The 25,557-nt window shown below is 31.5% G+C and overlaps 2 protein-coding genes across 3 annotated transcripts; both read left to right on the forward strand.

The window, feature by feature from the left end:
- Positions 1-778: 778 nt before the first annotated feature.
- On the forward strand, positions 779-10,688 carry LOC144836062 (uncharacterized). 2 transcript variants are annotated; one of them, XM_078691240.1, is made up of 9 exons: positions 779-853; positions 2,422-2,995; positions 4,227-4,292; positions 4,669-4,707; positions 4,845-4,891; positions 4,977-5,014; positions 5,564-5,745; positions 9,264-9,448; positions 9,839-10,688. In XM_078691240.1, exons 2-9 carry the CDS (start codon positions 2,425-2,427, stop codon positions 9,848-9,850), a joined length of 1,140 nt encoding a protein of 379 aa, XP_078547366.1. In that variant the 5' UTR covers positions 779-853; positions 2,422-2,424; the 3' UTR covers positions 9,851-10,688. The 2 variants fall into 2 exon arrangements, with proteins under 2 accessions (XP_078547366.1, XP_078547367.1); XM_078691241.1 differs by having other exon boundaries at positions 4,227-4,283.
- A 3,684-nt stretch (positions 10,689-14,372) lies between these two features.
- LOC144836060 (uncharacterized) lies at positions 14,373-25,036 on the forward strand. The gene is made up of 9 exons (XM_078691238.1): positions 14,373-14,790; positions 20,483-21,053; positions 21,339-21,374; positions 21,601-21,675; positions 22,112-22,159; positions 22,456-22,508; positions 22,646-22,683; positions 22,871-23,052; positions 23,199-25,036. Exons 2-9 carry the CDS (start codon positions 20,486-20,488, stop codon positions 23,390-23,392), a joined length of 1,194 nt encoding a protein of 397 aa, XP_078547364.1. The 5' UTR covers positions 14,373-14,790; positions 20,483-20,485; the 3' UTR covers positions 23,393-25,036.
- Positions 25,037-25,557: the final 521 nt, after the last annotated feature.

Raw genomic sequence — 25,557 nt, forward strand, 5'->3', positions numbered from 1 at the left:
TAAAGTGTCGTGGATATATTTGTTAATATATTGAATAGGGTATGAACAATATTAAAATAATAAAGGCAAATTATTACAAATAAAATGATGAACGAGTCTCTGAAAGTTTGTGTCAAAAACACACAGAGAGCCATGTACTGTATAAAAAGAGGGGTGAATTTGTGTGTTTTTTGTATTGGTTCATGCTTTGATGTATCCTGACTTGCATGTAGGCCTTAGCATTTATTCTTTTGTTGTTATAGACACAATATATATATGTTACCAAATTAATACCATTATTAACATTAATTACTAAAATAAAAACGGAATATAAGCGTTATTTCATAGACAAAAAGATCTAAAAATAACGCATGAACTACAGGAAAACGTAATACAAAATAGACGCGCGCGCCCTCAGCGTGCGAATTCTTTGACACAAAAATGGCTTCTAATTTTCAATGTCGTAACTCTTTATATATATGGCTCTGGGAGCATTGTATGATTATGTATAACGAGGACAAAATGAGCGTAATATAAAACTATTTCCATGCCGCTGAATCTACTGTTTACCTAAGTCGCATTGGTTTCACTCAATCGGCCGCTTTGCTTTATCTCTGTACCGTATACAACGAGATAAAGATAGTAGTAGTAGTAGTCTTTTGTCCGAAGCTGTTGCCTATATTTGTCATATTGGAATTTCCAATTGAATTAAACGGAAGTTGGTCATGACAATACATCATTTATTCTATTACATATTCATGAGGATTTTGGGTAGACACGCCATTTTACAACAAAAACACGATACTGTATGGTTTAAGTCTGTATCCTGAACAAAGTCGGTGGATTGAGATTGTGAGACAGTATTAAATTTACCGTAAGCATTGTCTGAAAACCTTTAAATTATTAATTCTATATTAGGATTATCTATATGTTGACCTTTGTGTATTCAATTTGAAATCCAGTCTAACTACATGCGGTTATATCCAACCTGATAATTACTTTACCGCGGACGCTTAGAACTTAGTTTAGGCGTACGGACGTCTAAACATTTAGGCCTAACGTTTATCATACTGTTGTTTAAAACACAATTTGCAGTAATATAATATAAACCAATGCATGGGATTAAACTTTTAGAAATAATTTATGTATTTGTTTATTCGTCATAGGGACTCCAATCCATAAACATTATAACTTCAATAATATATAACGTCAATGTTTGTGCTATATATTTTGCCAAAGCGTTCGATCGTGTTGGCCACACTGTTTTAATTTATAAGATGCTTTCCATTGGTGTTAGTCAATCATAACTATTGTCTGCAGTTTCCTTTCTAATAGAGTTATTAATTCCAAAATTACTTGTGGGGTACCGCAATGTACGAGGTTGGGGACTTGTGCTCTTTCTCATCCTCATTGATGCATAATATGTTGACGACCTTACCATTGGTGAGATTGTTAAAAAGGGTAGTTATTCCGCTCTATGCAATGTATGCTTAGTGAGTTTGAACTCCAGTGCACTAATAATCATGCTTCCGATACCATCGAAATGGTTATGGTTGTTCACTTCTTGCATGCTAGTTATGTTACTGTTCCTAAGGTCCGATTTTGCTAATGGATCTTCTATTCACGTTGTGGACAAGATCAAACTTTTGGGCGTAACTTTGCAGAGCGATTTGAAATGTGATTCCTATGTTGCCGATATTATATCTAAGGCCTCCCGTAACATTTTCATTTTATATTTTTACCGCAAGTCAGCTATTCCAGCCCTAATAAGACTCCTTAATGATCAGTTTTTTTTAATTTTAACTCAGTTTTATATGAATGTCGTTTACTGTTTTTATATTTAATTTTATACATTTGTACATATATGCATACATTTTCTTGATGTAAAATGTTACGGTTTCAGCCTTTTGACTATTTGTATCATTGATCGTTTTTGGATATACCTGAATTATTATTATAATTCATAAGCAGTAGGGCAGATGTGATGCGTTCTATTTTTATGATAGTTCTATCTAATCTATTATAATATATAACTTTATTCACAATCTCAGAATAAATGTATACATCAATATAATAATTATATGTTTTAATATTATTAAATACAAAGTAAATACAAAATTATTTGAAGTTGTGAAAAAAGCTTAAAATGAATAAATTTGAAATAAAGAAATAAAATCAGAATAATGTACCATAATAATTGTAACGATAATAATAACAATAGAAATATTGCAATGATAATAACATTTCAATGCTGTGAGAAAATGAATTAACCAGGAACTTATATTTAACGATAATTGGTAACAAACAAATCATGAATTTTAAGTTCGAACATACCAATACTAGTTAGCATTTTAATGTCATTGGCAAAATAATACACATAAGCCCCGCGTTAAAAATTGCAGTACAATATTATTATTTTTCAATTTGTTTTCGTTATTCTAGAAAATGTCATTATTCGATCCAGAATTTCCAGGATTACTTGCAGATATAAGTGAAATATATACAGGTGAAAAATTGTTTTGGCTGAGACTTCTACTATACGATCACTGTTCTGGATCTTTGTTAAGCAGACGGAATGTTACAGGACACGATCTATTCAATGAACTGAAAACCAGAGGTTATATTTGGTACGAGCCTAATGATGCATCCTGTACAGATGTAGAAATATTAGTAGTTATTGCAGAAGTAACAGAAGAGACGCGCGCTTTACAGATTATACGGAAGTTCAAACAAAAACACAAAAATAACTACAAAAACTGTTATTTTACAAAAGGGAAACCAATATCAGAATATCGAAAAAATCTGTTCAAAGCTTTACGATCAAATACGACTGATTTATTAGCAACGATGCCCGGTCACTATGGTTTAAATCCTGCTGATTTTAAAAATAAGTGGGATTTGGTATTTAAGCTGGAAGGTAATAACCATGTAGAAGAGGGTGACATAGAGAAAATGAAGCATTTTGCAAAGATTCTTGACGAAGATGCAAAAGAGATTTTTTTGCAAACACAAAACGGTATGTCTTTATAATAGCATTGTAAATAAAACAATTCCATTTCTTATTGAAATACACTGTATACAAACGTGTCAAACAGATTAGAAAGACAGTAAAAAAAGGCATGATAAAGTCAAGATAGTAATATCCCATACCCTTAAAGTTTCTGATTCTGTGTATCTTAGGCTCCAATATTTCATGAAAACACACTGATTCTGTTTTCACATCCAAAGTTCATTGCAATTAAACTTAAACTATTATATATTTTAAAAAAAATATGTACACTAGATATTAACTCTTTTTGTTTTTTTTTTTTAACTTTCTAAACTTTGTATTCACACACAGATTTTCATATTTTCAGATTTATTTATTTATTTCGGCATATTACGTTAAAATGTTTAAAAATATGAAATTTGTTTCCAAAGGTTAACATGTTATTTAAAAATAAAAAAATAAAAATTTAACATTGAGAAATTAAAACTTTACCAGTTAATTAATTATCGTACTATTTATGTCAACCTATATGATATATACTTTACATAATATAAGTAAACGTGTATAAACTGTATTATAAAATTATAATCCAGTTTATATAATAATTATTGTAAACACTTAACTAAATTCCTGTCATTTCATTGAACGATTGTAGGTCACATGCCGTGCAAAAGTACGCACTATTAAACGATCGTTTAATAGTACTTTTTTTTGTATACGAAAAAAAAATCATTTCGCGTTTGGAAAATACTGTTTTAATACTATTGCTTTATAAATACAACAGCGCCACCTATTTTGTACTTTCGCCGCAAGGATTGAATGTTATGACTTGTTTCGCGATGGAAGTACATTTTTGGAGATATATTATATGTACTAATTTAGATCAAAAAGGCATTAAAAAAAAGAATTATCCTAGATGAGATATCCAGTTGCATGTCGAAGTTTGATGAAAGGTTATACATCAACTCGGCTTCGCCTTTCATCATTCACCTCATGCCATTATTTGTACCATAAATGTTTAATTATTGCAGAAGATAATATAAGTAACTCAAAGCCTGTAAAATTGTTAAAAATTATAAAACATTCAACGCTTGTTACTGATTTGATAGAAATGAACAGTCAATTCTCTAAATTTTTATTTTTTGGACAAAACTATTATTAATTATAAACAAAATGTAGCTTTAATATGTTTTTTGTAGGCTCTTATAATGTATAACCATACTGTATAAAAAGAAATAGATACTTTTTTTTATTATAGCATCTGCATCAAAAGGAACCCGGAAAAGACAGAGGTTAACGACCTCAGACAACGATGGTAACTCAGGTTAAAAATATTTATTCTTCAAATTTTAAAATTGAAAATGTAAACAAAAATACTCTATTAGTTTGCTACAGGCTTACTATTACTGTTTATAAACCATAGGTCCAGAGTACACAAAATGCTCGTGTGCACTTTACATGGCCTAGTACGTCTTTCGAGACGAGCAGAGTGTTGTACTCGCTCACACATTCACTGTCGTGGACAGACGAATGGGCGCTAGAATTGGCAGCACTGACATGACGTGGAGAAGCATTTTTTTGAAAATTGTAACATCAAAATCCACAGCGCCATGAGCAATGATCGTTGGAATGACGCTATAATATAATAATATTATCAATTTATATAATAATATTACTATATTTTATTATATTATTTTAAGACTCTGGACAATCTACTTCAAAACAGACAAGAACACGAGGTAAATATATTAATGATATAGAAAGAAAAGAAATTAGAACTGTAAAGTATACGTAGAATATTTCACACCCATGCACTTTCGTTTTTGCATCTGTGCTCTAGTGGAATGCAGTTTTTAAAAAATATTTTTTATTTCAGAGAGTAAAAGCAAAGAACAGCCTGAAATGTTGAAAACAAAACAAAAGGTATAAATATACGTACAATATTTGTAATTTGTAATAATAAATTAAATTACAAGTTTCATAATTCGAGTTGTTTCATTGCTTTCAGAAGCAAATATTGATTAGCTACAGTCACAACCAGAGCGGGCAAGTGCATTTTTGTATTAATTTTATAATTGTTAAAACATACAATATTGTTTGTAGCAGATGTAAGAGAATAACTGTTGATCGTTTTTTTACTTTATTTGACTGAATTTATTGACATTTTTTTTCTAATACCAAAACAATTTAGGAAAATACCATCCTTCAAACTCCATATGTTTTTAATTCCATAATTATTGCTCCAGATATGCTTAAAGATATACTGTCCCTCTCAAAAATATATTTTGTTACATATTTTTTTAATATGCTATTTTAATGTTAAATAATAGTTATTCACTTTGTGACTAAAAATTGAAACGCCAAAAAAAAAAAAAAATGATTTACCTGAAGGAAAAAAATGTAATTTAAAGCAAAAAGTAGTTAAATTAATTGTCTGTCAGACAATGGGTTTTTGGTTAAATTTAACCGTTTGTTTTGTCATTATTTAAGTGATTGTTTTTTTTTATGGAAGTGATTAACTTTGGCCTATTGTGAAAGTCAAATTATCATGTTTTTGGGGGACAATACATATTTAACGGAAGTTTCCACTTTTAGGACTGTCGGATTAATTGATAATAGCTTAAAGAAGAGGTTGAAAGATACACATACAATCTGTATTGATAAAAGAACCATGTCTGGACGTATGTCTCAATCTCTAGATAAAGCTATATGCGACTCAAGCATAGTTCTATTATGTACATCGAAAGCATACGAAGAAAGCGAATACTGGGCATTCGGTAAATACACACTTATTACAGGTAGCAGAGTAACAAACACATTCTCTAATACAGACATTTTAATTTTTTTTTCTATAATGACTGAGAAAAATAGGGTTTCAATGAAAAGAAAGATAAAGAATATTCATAGAAATGACAATCATCAATAGTCCATGGGCCAGGTCCATTTTTTTGCGAAAGCAGTAACAAATTGGTGGCAAATGCTACCATACATTTTTGGAAAGCTTAGTATGTCTACTTTTCAGAAATCCATGATAGCAATGCCAATTGTATAGCTTAATAGTCATTTTTGAGTATTTATATACGGAAAATATGCAACACAAAATTTTGGGGTAGGGGGTAACACTTTTGCTAATAACTCGGGATTTAATGAACAGATTTGCATTTTCCTGAAATCAATATGTAGTGTATAGACTGCTTAAGTGTAATAAATTTAATAAAAAATGATTTTTTTTCTAATATTAACTTATAACTTTCAGTTTTTAGCAAAAAAAATACAATAGATATTATGCAAACTGATGTTTTCATGAACATATAGACCCAATAAACAAGGAAATTGAAGTTAAAGATTAACAAAATATGAATATGCTGTGTATTATGAAGAAATTTGTTGTTTTTAGTAATTTGTAATCGTTTACAATTATGGGGTAGGGGGTAACATTTTTGCAAGTAACTTACAATTTAGTTAACAGATTTGTATTTTCTTGCTATCAGTATGTAGTGTATAGATTGCCTAATTGTAATATACTTTTAAAAATGAATCCCGCATTAATTGACATCTTTAGAGGTCAAAAGGTCACTGACCTTTAATCAAAAATGCAATTTCTTCTAATAGCTTATAAATTTCAATTTCAAACACAAAAATACAGGAAATCTTATGTAAACTAATGTTTTCTTATACCTATAGACACAATAAATAAGAAAATTGAAGTTAATATTTTTTCAAAAATGAATATGCTGTTCATTATAAAGAAATGTTTCGTCATTAGTAATTTGTGACAATTATGGGGTAGGGGGTAATATTTTGCAAATAACTTCAGATTTAGTGAACAGATTTTTTAATTAAACAGTTTATACAGTAACCTACATATTGTTACCAAGAAATGCAAAATATGTTCAATAAATTCAAAGTTATTAGCAAAAATGTTACCCCTTACCCCATAATTTTTAAAGATTACAAATTACTAATACGGTAAAAATTCTTCATATTGTTAGGGCCTAATTATGTTTATTTGTGTTTAATCTTTAACTTTAATTTGTATTTGTACATTGTCTTTATAAAGGTTTGAAAAAAAAAACACCAGTTTGTAATAGATTTGTTGTATTTTTGTGTTTAAAATTGAAACTTTATTTAACCTACACAGTACATATTAATACAAAAAATGCAAATTTTATCACTAAATACAAAGTTATTAGAAAAAATGTTACCCCTTACCCTATAATTGTTAATAACAAATTATTAATATTATTAACAAAAATGTAAATTCATAGAATATTTGTGTGTTTAATTTCAATGTTCTTGTTCATTGTGTCTATATGTTTAGGAAAACATCAACATAAGATCTCTTGTAAGTTTTTGTTTAAAATTGAAATGTATAAGTTAATTTAGAAGAATTTTTAGAAGCATTTTTGATTGAAGGTCATTGACTTTTTGACCTCTAAAGACGTCAATAGATGCTGGATTCATTTTTAAAAAGTACATTACAATAATGAAATCCATACACTACATAATGATAACATGAAAATGCAAATCTGTTCACTAAATCTTAAGTTATTTGCAAAAATGTTACCCCCTACCCCATTATTGTCAAAGATTACTAATGACGAAAGTTTCTTTATAATTCACAGCATATTCAATTTTGAAAAAATGTTAAATTCAATTTTCTTATTTATTGTGTCTATAGGTTTAAGAAAAAATCAGTTTGCATAAGATATCTTGTATTTTTGTGTTTAAAATTGAAATTTATAAACTAATTTAGAAGAAATTGCATTTTTTATTAAAGGTCAGTGACCTTTTTAAAGATGTCAACAAATGCGGGATTCATTTTTAAAAAGTATATTACAATTAGGCAATCTATACACTACATATTGATAGCAAGAAAATGCAAATCTGTTAACTAAATTGTAAGTTATTCGCAAAAATGTTACCCTCTACCCCATAATTGTGAACGATTACAAATTACTAAAAACAACAAATTTCTTCATAATACACAGCATATTCATATTTTGTTAATCTTTAACTTCAATTTTTTTGTTTACTAGGTCTATGTTCATGAAAACATCAGTTTGCATAACATCTATTGTATTTTTAGTCGCGTGTACGCGACTCTATAGTTCACTATGTCGGTCGGTCTGTCTGTCGGTCTGTCTGTCGGTCTGTCTGTCGGTCCGGTATCACTATGCGTTTTATCGCTTTCTGACCTTATCTTGATATCAGTTTAATCTAGCTAAGTCAATTTTTCACAGTATATTCCTTATGGCAAGGAATCGATGTGGTTATGTTTTCACGTTTCGCAATAAAAAATTACGCGGTCTACGCACGATTTAACGAAATCACGTTTGTAATCATATCTTCACAACCATGAATCACAATTAAATAAAATTTGGTACTCATAAATTTCAGGGCATAAATCATCATATGGCAATACAATTACGTGCGTAGCGCAAGTAACGCATGCGTACGCGCGCTTAAAATTTTCAAAATTTTTTTCCGATGAAATAAGAGTACGTTTCAGGCAATTTTAAGCGTTTACAAAATTGCCATGAGTGCGCATATTTTTGCGCGCGCACTGCGCGTTAAATGTTATTGCGCACTCTTTTTGCCCGATTTCTGTTTTCTTGACTTACTTTTCAACTAGAAATTATGTTATACGAGCACGTCAAAAGTGACAGGCTACGCACGTGTAAATTAAAAAAATATTAATGTTTTTAAACATTTCAACATTTTTAAACATGTTCAGTAATTTCAGTCAGTATAGTTCACTATGTCGGTCGGTCTGTCGGTCTGTCTGTCGGTCCGGTATCACTATGCATTGTAGCACGCGACTTAATGGCTGTTGGCCTTGTTTTTGTTAAAAACTGAAAGTTATTAGTTAATATTAGATAAAAAATCATTTTTTATTAAAGTTCAATGACCTTTTGACCTCTAATGGCGTTAATAATTGTTGGATTTACTTAGAAAAATATATTACACTTAAGCAGTCTATACACTACATATTGATACCAAGAAAATGCAAATCTGTTCATTAAATCCCGAGTTATTAGCAAAAGTGTTACCCCTTACCCCAAAATGTTGTGTTGCATATTTTCCATGGGCGGTGTTATATAATTCTCAAAAATAACTATTAAGCTGTACAATTGGCATTGCTATCATGGATTTCTGAAAAGTAGACATATTAGGCTTTCCAAAAATATATGGTAGCATTTGCCACCAATTTGATACCGAAAAAATGTCTGGCCCATGAACTACAATGTATTTCATGTTAATTTGTTTATCAAATCTTTTTTTGACAATTCAGAATGTGACAGAATTTTGGAGCACGGCAAAAAGTTCATTCCTTTGAAAATGGAGTCATATGAAACGAAAAGAGATTCACTAATCCAGCAATTGATTGCTGGTAGATTTTATATTGATTTTTCAAAAACATTAAAATATGAGGAAAATATCAACACCTTGATTAGGAATATTGAAGAGCTGGAAAATGTAAGGAGTAATTTTATTTGGTTTATTAAATTATCTTAGTATTACTACATTTAATAGGAAATGTACATGGCATGTTTTGTAATAAAGAACAATAACAATGCATGATTTACTGCTGCATCTGACGGTGTGTTGTGTGTAAAAAAATAAAGAGATACCAGTAGTTTATACTGGTAACCAATTTGTAATTTATTAGTTTTATTATATCATTATATATCATTTTCGTTTTCTCTATTAAATTTTACTTGGTTCTCATTTTCATGATATTGACAATGTTTACAATGACGATATTAAAAAAATAGATATAATACAGATATATTTTAGATTCATTGTAGCCTATAGTATTTAAATGTATAGATACAAGTCTATATTCTCGGGTTTTCTCTTTTTCAGAATCAAGTGTGACGCTCCGGGTTGGTACCGACAATCAGCAATGATAGACATACATGCAGGCATCAAAATGTGACTTAATTATGTACAAAACTAATCAAACCATTTTCAATGCCTACAAAGCTAACTTTTGACAAATAGGGTATTTCAAGAAAAGTTAGAAAACGTTAAAACTGCTGCTCAAACTGGTATATATATTACAAATATTTAAGGTATCAATTTAGAAAAATAACAAAATACCAATTGATTTCAACCAATCAGACCAAAGAAAGAATATTATTACCTTATTGACGATAAATCGATCGTAAAGTTGGTTATTAAACTATACCTCAATTTTAACAGTTTGAATATAATGTAAATTGTTTTAAATTATATTTGAAAAATTTGTGTTTTTTTATACGTAATACAATTAGTGTCTAAGTATGCTTAGATAATTGCAACTTGTGATTTTGATTGTAGATTGAGTTTGGTGCACTTGCATTGTTTATTAAGTTTAATACAATAGTTATTTTTGGCAACGTGTACTGGTCCGATGTGGATTAACCTAGTTGTTCTAAGTTTCTCCTAAGTTTATTGAACGTATTGTAGCTAAAGGAAACTAAATAGTGTCATCTATCCAGTATATTCTGTTTTGGTCTATACTAGTTTTTATAAATATATAAACAGACTGTTTCTTTTTTATTATTAGCACTTTCATTGAGGGCCTAATACTTTTCAGCGTTTTGTTTTTATTGAAGTAGATTACCTAAAGTTAAACGTTTGCCATGTAGACCTACACCATATTGTTTTGAAGTAGATTAGTCTATATTTGTATTACTTATTAATTATTATTATTAAAATATAGTACTAATTATAGGCTTTGTTGCATTTTTTGTTGTCTTTGTTTTTGCTTCCTTTTGCTACTGTCATAAATATAATCTGTCGTAACACCAAATATTGAATAACAAAACAAGTATTTTTTAGAGGCACCTGGCTTATGATGTTGTAGTGACTCGTAACGGTAAAGCCGGATACAAACGAGGAGAAAAAAATCCCAAAGAGCCCGTAATTCAAAAGGGTTCGTTGCACAATTAAAGAGCTCCGCAACCAATTTGAAGGGTTCGCACTATTAAAGAGCTCCGCAACAAATTAAAACGGGCTTGCACAATTACTCTACAAGCTTCACAACAAGTAATGGATACGTGTTGGTTTGGTTACGAGGTGACCACTACCAACTACATGTTGGCCTAAACTTACTTAGAGTACGGCCAAGCAATGAACTATCGTACTACCGTACTGCTTTCAATTTGTCTTCCAAGTTCATTTAATTGTGCAATTTTTTTTTTATTTCACAATTTCATTTTTGCGATATCTTCTTTCATTGCGTAATACTAATTTTGAAATTTTTTTCTTCTGTGAAGCAAGGCAGAAATCATAATTATAATAATTATTATGTACTTTTTCTGCCATGACAGTTTCAATGGTGAAATCTTTGTTGTTAATTAAAATGTTCAATTCTTCTCAATTTCAAAGTCCAGATCAATTGTATTCCGTTGTAATCTTAGACAGATTTAATATTCTAATTAGTCCATCTTTAGTGCTTTTTCTATTATTTTATATCTTGTTTATCGTCATGTTATGTTCCCTGCAATTTTTGTTGTAAGCTGAACGTGACCTGAGATTCTGTGTGCCTTTAACACAAAACATTCGAACAATAAACAATGAAATCGTGATGATTACAGATGTACCAATCATATTCTAGATAGTTATACTACTTGTGTGTCCAAAGGTTAATAAAAGGCCTACCGAAAGTAATACCGTTTATTTGAATTATGGTTGTGTTGCTTAGTAATACAGTATATACATCTAGTCTATATTAACATACTTTATTGTTATAATCTTCTCATACGTATCGAACAATCAACCCACGCCATAAACTACCGCGTCCTTCTTTCTCAGTAAATTTAGACAGTAGCTATATTCATATTCATATTCATTTATTATCCAGAAAAATAAAAACAATAATACAAAAAGCATAAATTACATAAAACAAAAACAAGCATAGAAAAACGCAGGACACTATCCTGGCGGATTGTCAAAAAGCAAAAATATCGCTATAATATATCAGCTTTATATTTAAACGTAAGTTGGATATATTTCTTTTGACTTTCCAGAATGCATATTGTACATTCATCTATCTTAACCCATATCTGTAATTTAAAAGAGCAAAATAATGGTAGATTTAATAATAATAATACCTTACCTATTATTATCTGATTCGGGACAGTAGAATAGGCCTACAGGATGCTTGTTGTCAGTAAAGCGAATCGCAATTTAGCCTAGGCGTCGATATATAACAAGGCCAACAGCCATTAAGTCGCGTGCTACAATGCATAGTGATACCGGACCGACAGACAGACCGACAGACTGACCGACCGACCGACCGACATAGTAAACTATACTGACCGAAATTACTGAACATGTTTAAAAATGTTGAAATGTTTAAAAACATTTATATTTTTTTAATTTACACGTGCGTAGCCTGTCACTTTTGACGTGCTCGTATAACGTAATTTCGAGTTGAAAAGTAAGTCAAGAAAACAGAAATCGGGCAAAAAGAGTGCGCAATAACATTCGCGCAAAAATCTGCGCACTCATGGCAATTTTGTAAACGCTTAAAATTGCCTGAAACGTACTCTTATTTCATCGAAAATAAATTTTGAAAATTTTAAGCGCGCGTACGCATGCGTTACATGCGCTACGCACGTAATTGTATTGCCATATGATGATTTATGCCCTGAAATTTATGAGTACCACATTTTATTTAATTGTGATTCATGGTTGTGAAGATATGATTACAAACGTGATTTCGTTAAATCGTGCGTAGACCGCGTAATTTTTTAATGCGCACCGTGAAAACATAACCACATCGATTCCTGGCCATAAGGAATATTCTGTAAAAAATTGACTTAGCTAGATTAAACTGATATCAAGATAAGGTCAGAAAGCGATAAAACGCATAGTGATACCGGACCGACAGACAGACAGACAGACCAACCGACCGACATAGTGAACTATAGAGTCGCTTTCACGCGACTAAAAATGGCCAGTTCTACATATACAATACAATCTATCTTGTCTTTATCATTGTTTTTTTTTTGCTCAGGGATTTAGTTAGTTGAGGTTTCAAATGTAGTTTAAAACCTTCCCAGTAGAACAATTGTGGTCATATTGATACCCCACATCACATTAAGTCCCCGTCCCAACCCAATCTTCATCTTGGGAGCTTATTTTTCATGTATAGTTTAAAACCTTTTAGTACGGTCATGTTGATACTCAATAGCGTAGCAAACAATCGTACAAACTCTCTGTTATACTGTACATAGCAGTAATTTAGACTCTCTTAGGATAATCATCAACTTAGGCTACATAATGAATGTTTACAAAATACCCTATAATAATTACTCAGGTCCCGTAAATACAATTGCCTAACTAAATCTTACTAATCTGTCACGGAAATATTGTTAGAAATAACCAGATACGGTTAGGCTACATAACAAAACATTGTCGGCTAGTGTCGCTTTTATTTTGTACAGTACTTCGTTTGCGGCTATTTTCTTGTTTCGTTCTGAGTATTCAGTTTTGCCGATTTTACGGTTATTATGTTGCGCATACAACAAGTGTATTGTTTTTTTAGATACACTTTTATTTTCTATTTATAATTGTAATATTACTATAAAATAGTAATATTTAGGTTCCATACAACATGCATTCAATTTGTATAATATAACAATAATCACAGGGCCTCTCTGTACCGTATACAACGAGACGAAAAAATGTGCTTAGTGTTGTGTATGACTAAGGCAAAAAAAGCAGCAAAGCAAATGGACCTATTCAAAGTCTTTCCATTTTCTAAGAAAAAAACGAATAAATAAATTCTCAGGAAAATTAAACTCATGATTATCACCACACAGGAACACTTAGAGGAAACGCCAATAGCTAGGGCAAAATACTCGTATGAAAACGAATTCTTTCTCATACTATTATTAGATTTGCTAAGTCTGTAGTTATTTCGAGTTTCGATGTTTACATGCTCAAGTAGTATACGCTAAATTATATATCTTTTTACTAATATCAGGTCAAAAGTTCGTCTAGAACCCATACTAAATATTATTATATGATTAAATTGTTATTAACATGAATACAGTCTCTGCAAGTAAAGTGTTTGAGTCGACATCATTCTTACAATATTTTAACAATTATAAAAATCACTGATACAAATATTAAAAGAAAAGTCTGATGTGATGCACCAATTAGCATTCGCTATTGATACCTTATTTTCAACATGTACATTAAATGTTTTTAAAGTCTATCGGAAGTTACATATTCAGTATACACCTTTAATAATGCGGTAGTTCATTGTTAAAAACTAATCATACGTTATCAACCAACGCTATAACCTCTTATAGCTAATGCGTCCCTCGACCCTTGCTTTAAGTAAATAGTTTTATGTAAAATATTACATAGCTATAGCGTGTCGAAAAAAAACTGGTATAGAAGCATCGTTAAACGTACAGAAGGAAAGATTAAAGCCTCAAAATGTTTATATTTAACAGAATTATTAACATAAAGCATAATGTTGTATAATGTGCTAAGAATATAGTTTGATTAGTAAATATGTTGGTATTTAGTTTACGACGCCTTCGATATAACATCGTTCCAGATGAGCAATATTCCTATAATTTTCTGTACAAATAATAATAATATAGTAGCAGTCTTTTGTCCGAAGCAGTTGCCTATTTTTGTCATATTGGAATTTCCAATTGAATTAAACGGAAGTGTGTCATGACAATACATCATTCTATTTTCAATTCATGAGGATTCTGGGTACAACACAAAACACGATACTGTATGGTTTAAGTCTGTATCCTGAACAAAGTCGTTGGATTGGGATTGTGAGACAGGATTAAACTACCGTAAGCAGTGTGTATACACCTTTAAATTATTAATTCCATATTAGGATTATCATTATTTTATTTCATATATATATATATCATATTATTTTGACCTTTGTGTAATCAATCTGAAATTCAGTCTAACTACATGCGATTATATCAAACCTGATAATTACCTTACCACAGACGCTTAGGCTAGAACTTAGGCGTGGGGACGTCTAAACATTTTAATGTGTATCATAGGGTTGTTAAAAACACAATTTGCAGTAATATAATATACACCAATGCATGGGATTAAACTTTTAGAAATAATTTATGTAATTATTGTTAATTCATCGAAGGGACTACTAATGTAGGCTGGTATGTCGTTTATATGAATGTCGTGTATATTTTTTGTTAAAAGCAAACTTTGACTTTATTTCATATCTTGATAATATAAGGAATGAAAAAAAATATGTTGCCATTTTTTCTAAAGAAATTTAAAGGACCAAATTCAAGATGGCCGCCAATACTCAAATAACCCTATTTAAAACCAGAATATCACCAATAACACAAATTATGAATGTGGAACAAGTCTGTTTTGATGGTATTACACATAATACAATCTTAACTATGTATAGCGATAATCTGTCGGCCATCTTGGATTTCAAAATGGCCGCCACTAAAAAATAAATTTAAATAATTTTTGTTGTTTCAACACAATGTTCTAAAATAGTCACTTCTCATAGGATTGTCTAAATATAAGGCTGTCTAAAGTTGTCAATGTTCTCTATATAATAGATATATAATACCCCTACTATGACCCTTGAATTACCTAATCGTTCAAAGTTGGAGTTGCAAAAGTATGGAACAACTTACATTGATATCAAGTATTCAGCAACAATTAATTCTGAATCTAAATTATAGATCTCGTTTCTTTTCATAAAAGTGAAACTTGTATTTCAATGTTTGTATCTCAGACAGGACCACAATATAAAACAAGTGTATTATACCTTACTGGCAATTATACCCGCCACAGGGCGGCTTTCTAAATTAGTTTAAAGCCTTCTCAGACCCCAGTGTCCCTATACCCGCCAACCTCCACCCCTCTTCAATAACATCCACTACTCTTTTTTAAAAACAAATTCTTCCCAGGACAAATGTCAATTCAACTTTAGGGTTAGGGGTATACATAGCTATGATAGGCCTATGTTTTAAGTACGTTGTAAACTGTGTAAATGAATAGGTGTCATATTGGCTGATATATATAATTTAGATACGGCGGCCCCCCCAGCCTTCTTTCTCCTATCACCATCCCAGCCACAAAAACAAACTCCTCCCATGGACAGTTCAAATGTAGTAACTTTTCCTAGTACAATTCCAATCACGTTATACTTCATTACGCCAGTATTTCCGCCCCTCTTCCTCCCTCCCAACACATCCCAGATACTGGGTGATTGTGTTTAAGACGTTTCCAGTACAAATTATGTTAGCCATCACTACCAACTCATAATCCCTCAGTGCCTGTTTTCAGATGAAAGTTTAAAACATTCCCAGTACAGTTTCGGTCTTGGTGACAGGCATACATCCCCACCCCCTTTCCAGGGCTAATTAAAATACTTTATAACAATTTCCTACCACACAGTTCTGGTCAATTTGATAGCTTACTACCCCTAGCCTAAGCAAAATTAAATTCCCGGTACAATTGCGGTCATTTTGATACCCCATATGCATGGTTACGTGCTGAAACAGAACTAACATCGAAAGTGAGGAAAAGTGGGCCATTTTGACCACATTTTGGCCCCTAATGCTTGGTTCCCACTAGAGACGCAACAAAACGACGTAACGCAACGTAAGGGATTTGACCAATCACAAGCGATGGATTTATTTGACGGTCGCTTGTCATTGGTCAACTGGTTTGCGTTGCGTCTACGTCCTTGCATTGCGTCCTAGTGGGAACCAAGCTTAACTTAGATCCTAGATGGCGGATGATGTTCAAATTAGAACTTTCCCGGTACAATTCTGGTCATTTTGATACCCAATATGTAAGGTTATGTGCAGTAACAAAAAAACGAACAAACAAACAAACGTACAAACTCTCTAACTTATAATATAGATTGTGAAATCCTGTATAAATATGGTGTTCAATAATAAATGCGTTATTGCCATGTAATTCAATGTCTGAAACTTCAAGGCCATGGTCACCAGTATGGTTGGTAAGTTTTCAACCTGTCAACTTTTGGCAGAAGCTTGAAGAAAGATACAGCTCATTCACAAGCTTCATGGGCAGCATTAACTCCCACTTCTCATCTTATACAATCTCAACCGATTTCATTAGATGTACCTTAAAGTTGACCACCATTATACATATATATGGTTGTGGTATAAAAACTCATGTACTAGGGAAATACAAGATAATGCCTGGTGATGACTCTTGCCCGAGATGAGTGGAGGTGGACAGAGATGACATCAAGAAGCAATTATTTCGACCTGGTGAATTATATGGCTTTTAAACATGTAGCATTGTGAAAATAGTGTTGCGGCCAGTGCTTTTGTTGTATTGTATTACCTATACAACAGTGACACAAATATCTTAAAAACTCTGCTTTCTCTCTACAACTTCTGGCACATTAACTTGAATACAGAGAGATGTGGTTAAACTATCCCTATATATGTCAGAGACACAAGACAACGATATCTGCACACATGGAAAGTACACATGCTTTTATAAAATATTTCTTTGCTCATGACCACCTGAACTATGGCCGGTTACTTGCTGTATCACTTTCAACAGATTACTGATATTGGAGTTTATGAGACGACATGTATGTGTGACAAAGGGAATTGCTGGATTTACATCAATTGATCAAGGTCATTGAGCATGGTATCATTGGAATAACACAAATTAATAATTTCATCAGAGCTGGCAAATCTAGTTGATGAGTTTGAAAGCCAACATTTAAAGAGAGATGATATCTTGATTAATGAAGAATGCTGCAAATCTCACAGAGGTGTTTGTTGGCCATGGCATGATGACATTGGACAGAAAATGTTTGAGGCATTGGTAAAAGTTTTGTAGAAGGCAAACTATATGGGATCCTAAGAAAAGGATGAATATTGGCAAAAAATATATATGACGGTGAATACAGGTGACAAACTTATCAAAGTAAAAGAGGACTCCAATAGAGATTCTTTCGTATCACATAGTCAGCTGGTACAGTACTGTATATAAGAACGTATGAGCATTTGGGGGTGAAATGAGGTATTGATTGCAGTACTTTTGCCAATTTGTTTCTGAACAAGCTTGTTGGGATCACAGATCAGTCTGTTGAAGTTTGATGGATACAATAGTAGAGAACGAAGGAAGGTCAACTTACTATATTGCATGCATAATATATGCATTCAAGACAGCGCACTGATTAGAAATATTTCATTTGGCAGAGTTAGTTAATCACCATGTTGTAAGCATATCATTTTGTGTCATTTCAATCTAATTTAATTTAACTTACACACGTTTTAATAAGAAATTTAACCCTTTTTAAAAAAATGGCGGCCATTTTGAAATTCAAAATGGCCACAAATGTCACAAGTGACATAAAGTTGTGTATATATTTTGCAAGTCATTCTTACTTTTCCTTTGTTGTCACTATTTGAACCTTTCTTTTGTTTTAGGAAGCTATTGTGTGAAGCCAGTGGAGCAGAGTTTTTGTGTTGCAGAGAAGGATTGTGTGGTGTTTGCTGATTGGAGGAGAGGTATAGGAGTTAAGTTAGTGTGTGAGTTGCTGATTGGTGGAGAAGGATAAGGTGGGGATATGTGGATAATTGAGGGAATTTTGAGGTAGATGGAAATTGAGAGGAGACAGAGAAGGAGGGCTATGTTATGTTAAGCCAGAAAGGGATAGGTGAATATTGATATGAGAAACTAAGACGTACAGGAGAAGAAGTAATTGAATTATGGTGATATAGAGCTGAAGCAGAAAGGAAATAAAGAGATATACATGAAGTTAATAAATTGTGAGTTGGAGATAATTATGGTGATATAGAGCTGAAGCAGAAAGGAAATAAAGTGATATACATGAAGTTAATAAATTGTGAGTTGGAAGTAATACTATAAGGCTGTACTTAAATGTAGAACTGTTAATTGTTGAGATTACTGAGGATTAATTGAAATTGTGAATGTAAATTGACGGAAGAAATAACTGTTGGAAACAGCAGAAGTTGTTGCATGTAAAGAACGGTTTGGAAATATTGAAGAGTAACTGGATTGATACTGATATTATTTTACGTGGAAAAGGAGAAAGAAATAATTGGTCGGGGAGCGGATTGCAGGGCAGAACGACATCAAGAAACATTTTAACTTTATATTTGATTTATTTATATGTCAGAAAATAGGAAGAATTATAATTGATAATACAAGCAGAACGGGAGCAGAGGCGTGGGAGTTGTTTATTTGCAGAATCGTTTTAACTTTTATCTTTCTAATTTGGTTTTGTGTCAGCGTAGGAGAGAAGGCAAGAAGGAACGATATTGTGGACATTTATTATTGTTTAATTATTCATCTTGTGATATTATTGTATTTGAAAGGGGGGTTTCGGGGATTTATTTAAAAATAAGAAGATTGTTGATATTTTGTTTGGAAGGATTGGGAAATTTGGGGAATTGCATAAAGTTTGTGGGGAATAGGAATACGGTATCATTGTTTGAGAACTGGTTGGGGGTTTTTTTTGTGGTTTTTTTTTTGGGGGTTTGAATTATAAAAGAAAGAATTGGTTGTCAAAGATTATTATTAAATTTTACTTTTTACATTTATATGTGTACAGTTGTGGCTATTTACCGTTGTTCATCGTTGGTTACCGGCAATTACATGTCCGAAAGAGCCGTAATTGCGGCTGTGTGACATTTATGGGGGCTCGTCCGGGAATTGAACCTTGCAAAATATATACACAACTTTATGTCACTTGTGACAACCATTTTGTGTTAATAACCGTGTTGTTGTCATAGGCCTATCATTTTATGTGATTTCAATCAACGTCATAACTTGCACATGTTTTAATAAGAAATTTAATCCATTTTTTAAAAATGGCGGCCATTTTGAAATTCAAAATGTCAAAATACTAATTAATATAGGTTTATAATAATTTTTATATAGCAGAGAACCCATATAGCATTAATTTTAACTTAAAATATTATTCATAATGGGTGTTACTTTGTCCAATATGGTACATTTATTGGATATTTTACGTATTGGCGGCCATCTTGGATTTGACACCCTTAAGCTTTTTAAAAAAAATGGCAACATATTTTTTTTATTACTTTACATCCTAAAGACACTAAATCAGCTGGAATTTTGCTTTTAACAAAAAAATGACACGAAATTACATAGTGGCCTACACTATACAATGCTTACACATTATAACATGTTTACAACTTAGGTAAAACTTCACAAGCAGTAGGGCGTTCTATTTTTATGATAGTTGTATTTATTTGTTTGTATTCCACACACACAGCAAATAATACAATTGTACATTCTAATAAAACATAGATTAATTATAAGTTAGATTACGAGAAACATGAGTGTGGATGGAGGTCAAATAAGTTCAAAGAACCCCCATTTCAAACATTATACATACATTATATTTATAAATCTATCTAATCTATTGGCAAAATAATGCACATAAGCCCCGTGTTATTAATTGCAGTACAATACATTTTCAATTTGTTTTCGTTATTCTAGAAAATGTCATTTGATCCAGAATTTCCAGGATTACTTGCAAAAATAAGTAAAATATATACAGGTGAAAAATTGTTTTGGTTGAGACTTCTACTATACGACCACTGTACTGGAGAACTGTTAAGCAGACGAAATGTCACCGGACACGATCTATTCAATCAACTCAAAGACATGGGTTATATTTCGTACGAGCCTAATGATGCATCCTGTACAGATGTGGAAATATTAGTAGACATTGCAGAAGTAACAAAAGAGAAGCGTGCTTTACAGATTATACAGAAGTTCAAACAAAAACATAAAAACAACAACAAAAACTACAATTTTACAAGAGGGAAACCAATATCAGAATATCGAAAAAATCTCTTCAACGCTTTACGATCAAATACAACTGATTTATTAGCAACGATGCCCGGTCACTATGGTTTAAACCCGGCTGACTTTAACAATAAGTGGGATTTGGTATTCAAGCTGGAAGGAAGTAAAGCTTTAGAGGAAAGCAACATAAAGAAGATGGAACATTTTGCGATGATTCTTGACGAAGATGCAAAACAGATTTTTTTGCAAACGCAAAACGGTATGTGAATACAATCTTTATGACATTGTAAACAACATAAACTCGTCAAACAGATTAGAATGACAGTAAACAAGACATAAAGTTAAGAGGGTAATATCCCATACCCTTAATGTTTACCCATTGTTAGACCTAATTAATTATCTTACTACTTATGTCAACCTATATATCATATAAATTATTATCAATATTACCTATATCATACCAGTGTAAATGTGTATAAACTGTACTATTTTCTCAGTTATTATTATTTCAATTATATTAATAATCAAGTTTCTACTCTAACAGGAGCTCGAAAAAAAAGCACAAGGACAAAAGTAAAAGGTAATTATTTCAAAATTAATTATAAAATTATAAAACATTCAACGCTTGTTACTGATTTGATAGAAATGAACAATCAAATCTCTAAATTTCTATTTTTTAGACAAATCTTTTATAAATTATATACAAATGTAGCTTTAATAATGTGTTTTTGTAAGTCCTAATAATGTATAGGTCTACCTACTGTGTAAACAAAAAATAATAAAATATATTTATATTTTTATTATAGCATCTGCATCAAAAGGAACCCGGAAAAGACAGAGGTCGTTGACCTCAGAAGATACCGACAACGTTGATAACTCAGGTTGAAAATGTTTATTCTTCAAATTTTAAAATTGACAATGCAAAAAAAACGTCTGTTGATCAGTCTTGCTTGATCACTCTTGCTACAGGCATACTACTACTGAAACGAGTATTAGTCAATTTTAAGTCTTCTTTTATAAGTCTTCTAGTATAACAATTGTTAAAATAAAAAAAGAACCTAGTGCATCTTTCGAGACAAGTTGGGGTTTACCCCGTGGACAAACAAAATGAGCGCTATAATTCGCACCACTACATGGCGTGACCCTTAAGTTCACAACTTCATGAGCAATGATCGTTGGAATAGCCGCCATGAGCAATAGTCGTTGGAATGACGCTTCATAAATTAAATTATTTTAAACGAATTATGTAATATTTAGGCCTATAAAACCTAAATAGTAACTTGCAGTAAGTGTTTAAATTGTTATCTTTTTTAATAGTTACAAGAGACACTGGACCATCTACTTCAAAACAGAAAAGAACACGAGGTAAATATATTTATAAAAACTAGAAATGTACCAGTATGTTTTATTTTCTTTTTTGTATGTATAAAAGATATAAAAATAAAAATAATAATAATTAAAAAAAATAATATTGTCTATTTCGACTAATATCAAACAAAAATAATATAGCCTATAATGTATTATGTAAATAGGTAAAAAGACGGTTATTATATCTTTCAAAATGTGTGTAGTAGTGATAAATACCAGTAAACCACAAGGCAGATGAAAGGGTTTGATTAAATGTACTCATGTTTATCCGTCTTATTCACAAGTATTATTAGTTTCAGTGTCAAATACCAGAAGGGCGTCAGTATCAAAGTCAAAGAATAAAAAGGTAATGTTTGAACAAATTATCATTCCTGTGGTAGGGGGCTAGCTAGCAATTAATATTACTGTACTATTATTAGTCAAATCAAACTATGCAATGTAGGCCTACATAACAGTAATCATTTTCGATTTTTGTTTCTACAGAAGCAAATAATGATAAGTTATAATCACACACACGACGTGTAAGTATAGGCCTATTTGATTTTAAAATGGGGATAATTAATCAGAGAGAAGTGATTTACACATCGCAGTTATCAATAAATTGCAATGTACCTATTCAGCGATTTCACTTTATCTATAACACAGTAGTTTATACTGTAAATTAGACACGTAGGTTAAGTTAGACACTTACCTGTTTTATTTTCATAGGATTGTCCGAGATATTTATGACAAATTAAAAAAAAAGCTGAAGAAATCACATGAAATCTGGATTGATTTTAAGGAAATCACCGGAGATCTGGCGGAGGACATTGAAAAAGGGATAAAAGAATCTAGCATAGTTCTAATCTGTTTATCCGAAGATTATGAAAAAAGTGAAAACTGCATGTTTGGTAAGAAAACACCACCAAAAATAACACAAATACTCAGTTAAACTAATATAAAATAAAAGATACTACAAAGCAAACACATATGTTACATTTGTTGAATTTGTCCAAAGATATTATAATGTAGGCTAACTGTCCACATTTTTCTACAGAATGTAAAAAAATTCAGGAGCACAAGAAACCATTCATTCAATTGAAAATGGAAACATACAAACCAGGGAGAAACTCCAAAGTTCAACAACTGGTTAGAGGAAAGAGTAAGCTCTATATTGACTTTACAGACGAAATGAACTTTAAAGATAATATCACGAAATTGATTAGATGTATTAAAAAAGAGCAAAAGTAAAGTAAGGATAACTTTCAGTTGCTGGTTGAATTTGGTGAAACGTTGAATGCTACTTAATAATCAATTTAATTGATGCCAATTGCAGACGTTGGAATCATTTTGTAAAACATCTAGCACACGCATATGATAGGAAGGAGTTAAAAACAGTATCTCACCGCACAAAACCAATAATCGCGATAATATATTAATTCACACTACAGTAATGAAGTATGGTATTTTCAGACATGAACCTAAGCAATACATTATCTCCATACTTAAGGTTTGAACCATTACATCCGTACAGTTTTAAAGATTTAAATCTATTGTACGCCTGCTCGATGGATTAAATATCTTCAACGTCTCAAAGAGACTTTTAAAGGAACTGTGTTAGTAGGCCCTAACATGGATGTAAATAATAAATGTGGGTATCATTGTTCCATTGCACAGTGTAAAACTGCAAATCTATTAAAAGACAACTTGACCAAGAACCATATAAAATATGGTTCTCGGTCAAGTTGTCTTTTAAAACATTGTTACTTTAATTTATAATTGAATATTGAATATTAAAATTGTTTGTTAGCAGTATTTAATTTTAAACACCCAATTGTTATCCCCTGTTTCTGCTATTAAAAAAATATTTTAAACGTTTTTAAGAACCATATAAACATGACAATTAATAAGTGTCAATATAATAGAGCTTTTTAGATACTTTTTTTGAATGGCTATAGAATATTCTGTTTACATTTTAGATAATAGATATTTTAGGGGCGTGCACAGGTAGTGATGCATCGCTGGGCAGGTTGCGGGTTTGAAACAGATTTGCGCCCACACTGTGTATCGAAACGCATGGTTTGAACGCGTATTGAGCTTTGATCTCCCACCGATCATCAAAATTCACAATCTGAAGATCTTTTTCTTCTTTTTTTTTGGGCTTTGTATATTTGTTAATTTTAGTCTAGTTTCTATTTTTTTAAATATTAGGTTAGGTAATTTCTATATTACATTTAAAGGACATCATTTGCCGTTTATTTATTTCGATATCTAGTCACTGCATAATGTTCAGTACTATATAATAACATTTTTCAATGAAAACATTCAATAAAAATTAAAAATAATAAAATTTGATTTTTCTTGAATGTTTAATTGAGATAAGCCTCTACTGTTATTGGAATACAATATATTTTTACTTTTAATGTTTTTATGCCGTTGTATTGTTGAGGGCCCATCAAAATTAGCTTATGCTGGCTGGGTCACACTCGTGAAATATTGTTGAATAAATGGATTTTAACAAACGGTTAAATAATTTGAAACATTTTGATTCGTTTGTTAAAATCTATCTAAATAAATTCAGCAGGCCTAAGTCTACATCATAAGAGAAGAATGTAGTCCTGTTTTTTAAATTATTATTTGTGTGCACAGTTTGTTATTATTATTATGTACATTATTATCGAAGTACCTGTGCTTCATTATAAGACGAATAACTAGAGCGTTTTTAAGCTTATTATTATTATCATCCTGCTCTGCTATTTTGATTTTTAAAGAATTTGTGATTATGAAAGACTATAAATAAAGAATAAATGAATATGATAATTTTGGGTGTGTTTTAAGCTGTAATTGTCTGTAACGGATTAAAACAAATTAATAGATAGCCTTAACATAACGTTCTGATCCGTTGGTTTTTAGTCGCGTGGACGCGACTCTATAATAACAGTTCACTATGTCGGTCGGTCGGTCTGTCTGTCGGTCCGGTATCACTATGCGTTTTAGCATGCGACTTATGGCTGTTGGCCTTGTTTGTTCGAAATTGGACCGGTCCCTTCGTTAAGTAGTGGACTCAAAATTTTAACATGCTTTAACTTATTGTGCATACAAACACTCTTATCCGACAAACATGGTGAATTTTACCAAATTGTGATTCGGGCATACCCGACCATGGTTCGGGATTCCCTGACCGAATAGTCAGACAGAACCATTTTCATATGATAAAAGCTTTTAAAATATGTCTAAAAATCATATATAGGCCTAATACTAAACCTCCTAATCATAAACAATAAAATAAAATTAGAGGCTCGTTGCGTTAACATGGCCATATACATGGCTGCAGTCGCGTGCTCAAGTTAGTGTTTACCGACCAACCGACCGACCGACATAGTGAGCTGTAGAGTCGCGTTGTACGCGACTAAAAA

The sequence above is a fragment of the Antedon bifida genome, chromosome 2, assembly GCF_963402885.1.
Source record: "Antedon bifida chromosome 2, ecAntBifi1.1, whole genome shotgun sequence".
Taxonomy (NCBI): domain Eukaryota; kingdom Metazoa; phylum Echinodermata; class Crinoidea; order Comatulida; family Antedonidae; genus Antedon; species Antedon bifida.

What these genes read in the sequence shown, in the direction of transcription:
- LOC144836060 (XM_078691238.1), top strand. Translation starts at nt 20,486, where the DNA reads ATGTCATTTGATCCAGAATTTCCAGGATTACTTGCAAAAATAAGTAAA. An exon ending in TTTTTTGCAAACGCAAAACG is followed by an intron (nt 21,054 to 21,338) that starts GTATGTGAATAC and finishes CTACTCTAACAG; the next exon opens with GAGCTCGAAAAAAAAGCACA. An exon ending in CGACAACGTTGATAACTCAG is followed by an intron (nt 21,676 to 22,111) that starts GTTGAAAATGTT and finishes CTTTTTTAATAG; the next exon opens with TTACAAGAGACACTGGACCA.
- LOC144836062 (XM_078691240.1), top strand. Translation starts at nt 2,425, where the DNA reads ATGTCATTATTCGATCCAGAATTTCCAGGATTACTTGCAGATATAAGT. An exon ending in AGACAACGATGGTAACTCAG is followed by an intron (nt 4,293 to 4,668) that starts GTTAAAAATATT and finishes TATTATTTTAAG; the next exon opens with ACTCTGGACAATCTACTTCA. An exon ending in TGTTGAAAACAAAACAAAAG is followed by an intron (nt 4,892 to 4,976) that starts GTATAAATATAC and finishes CATTGCTTTCAG; the next exon opens with AAGCAAATATTGATTAGCTA.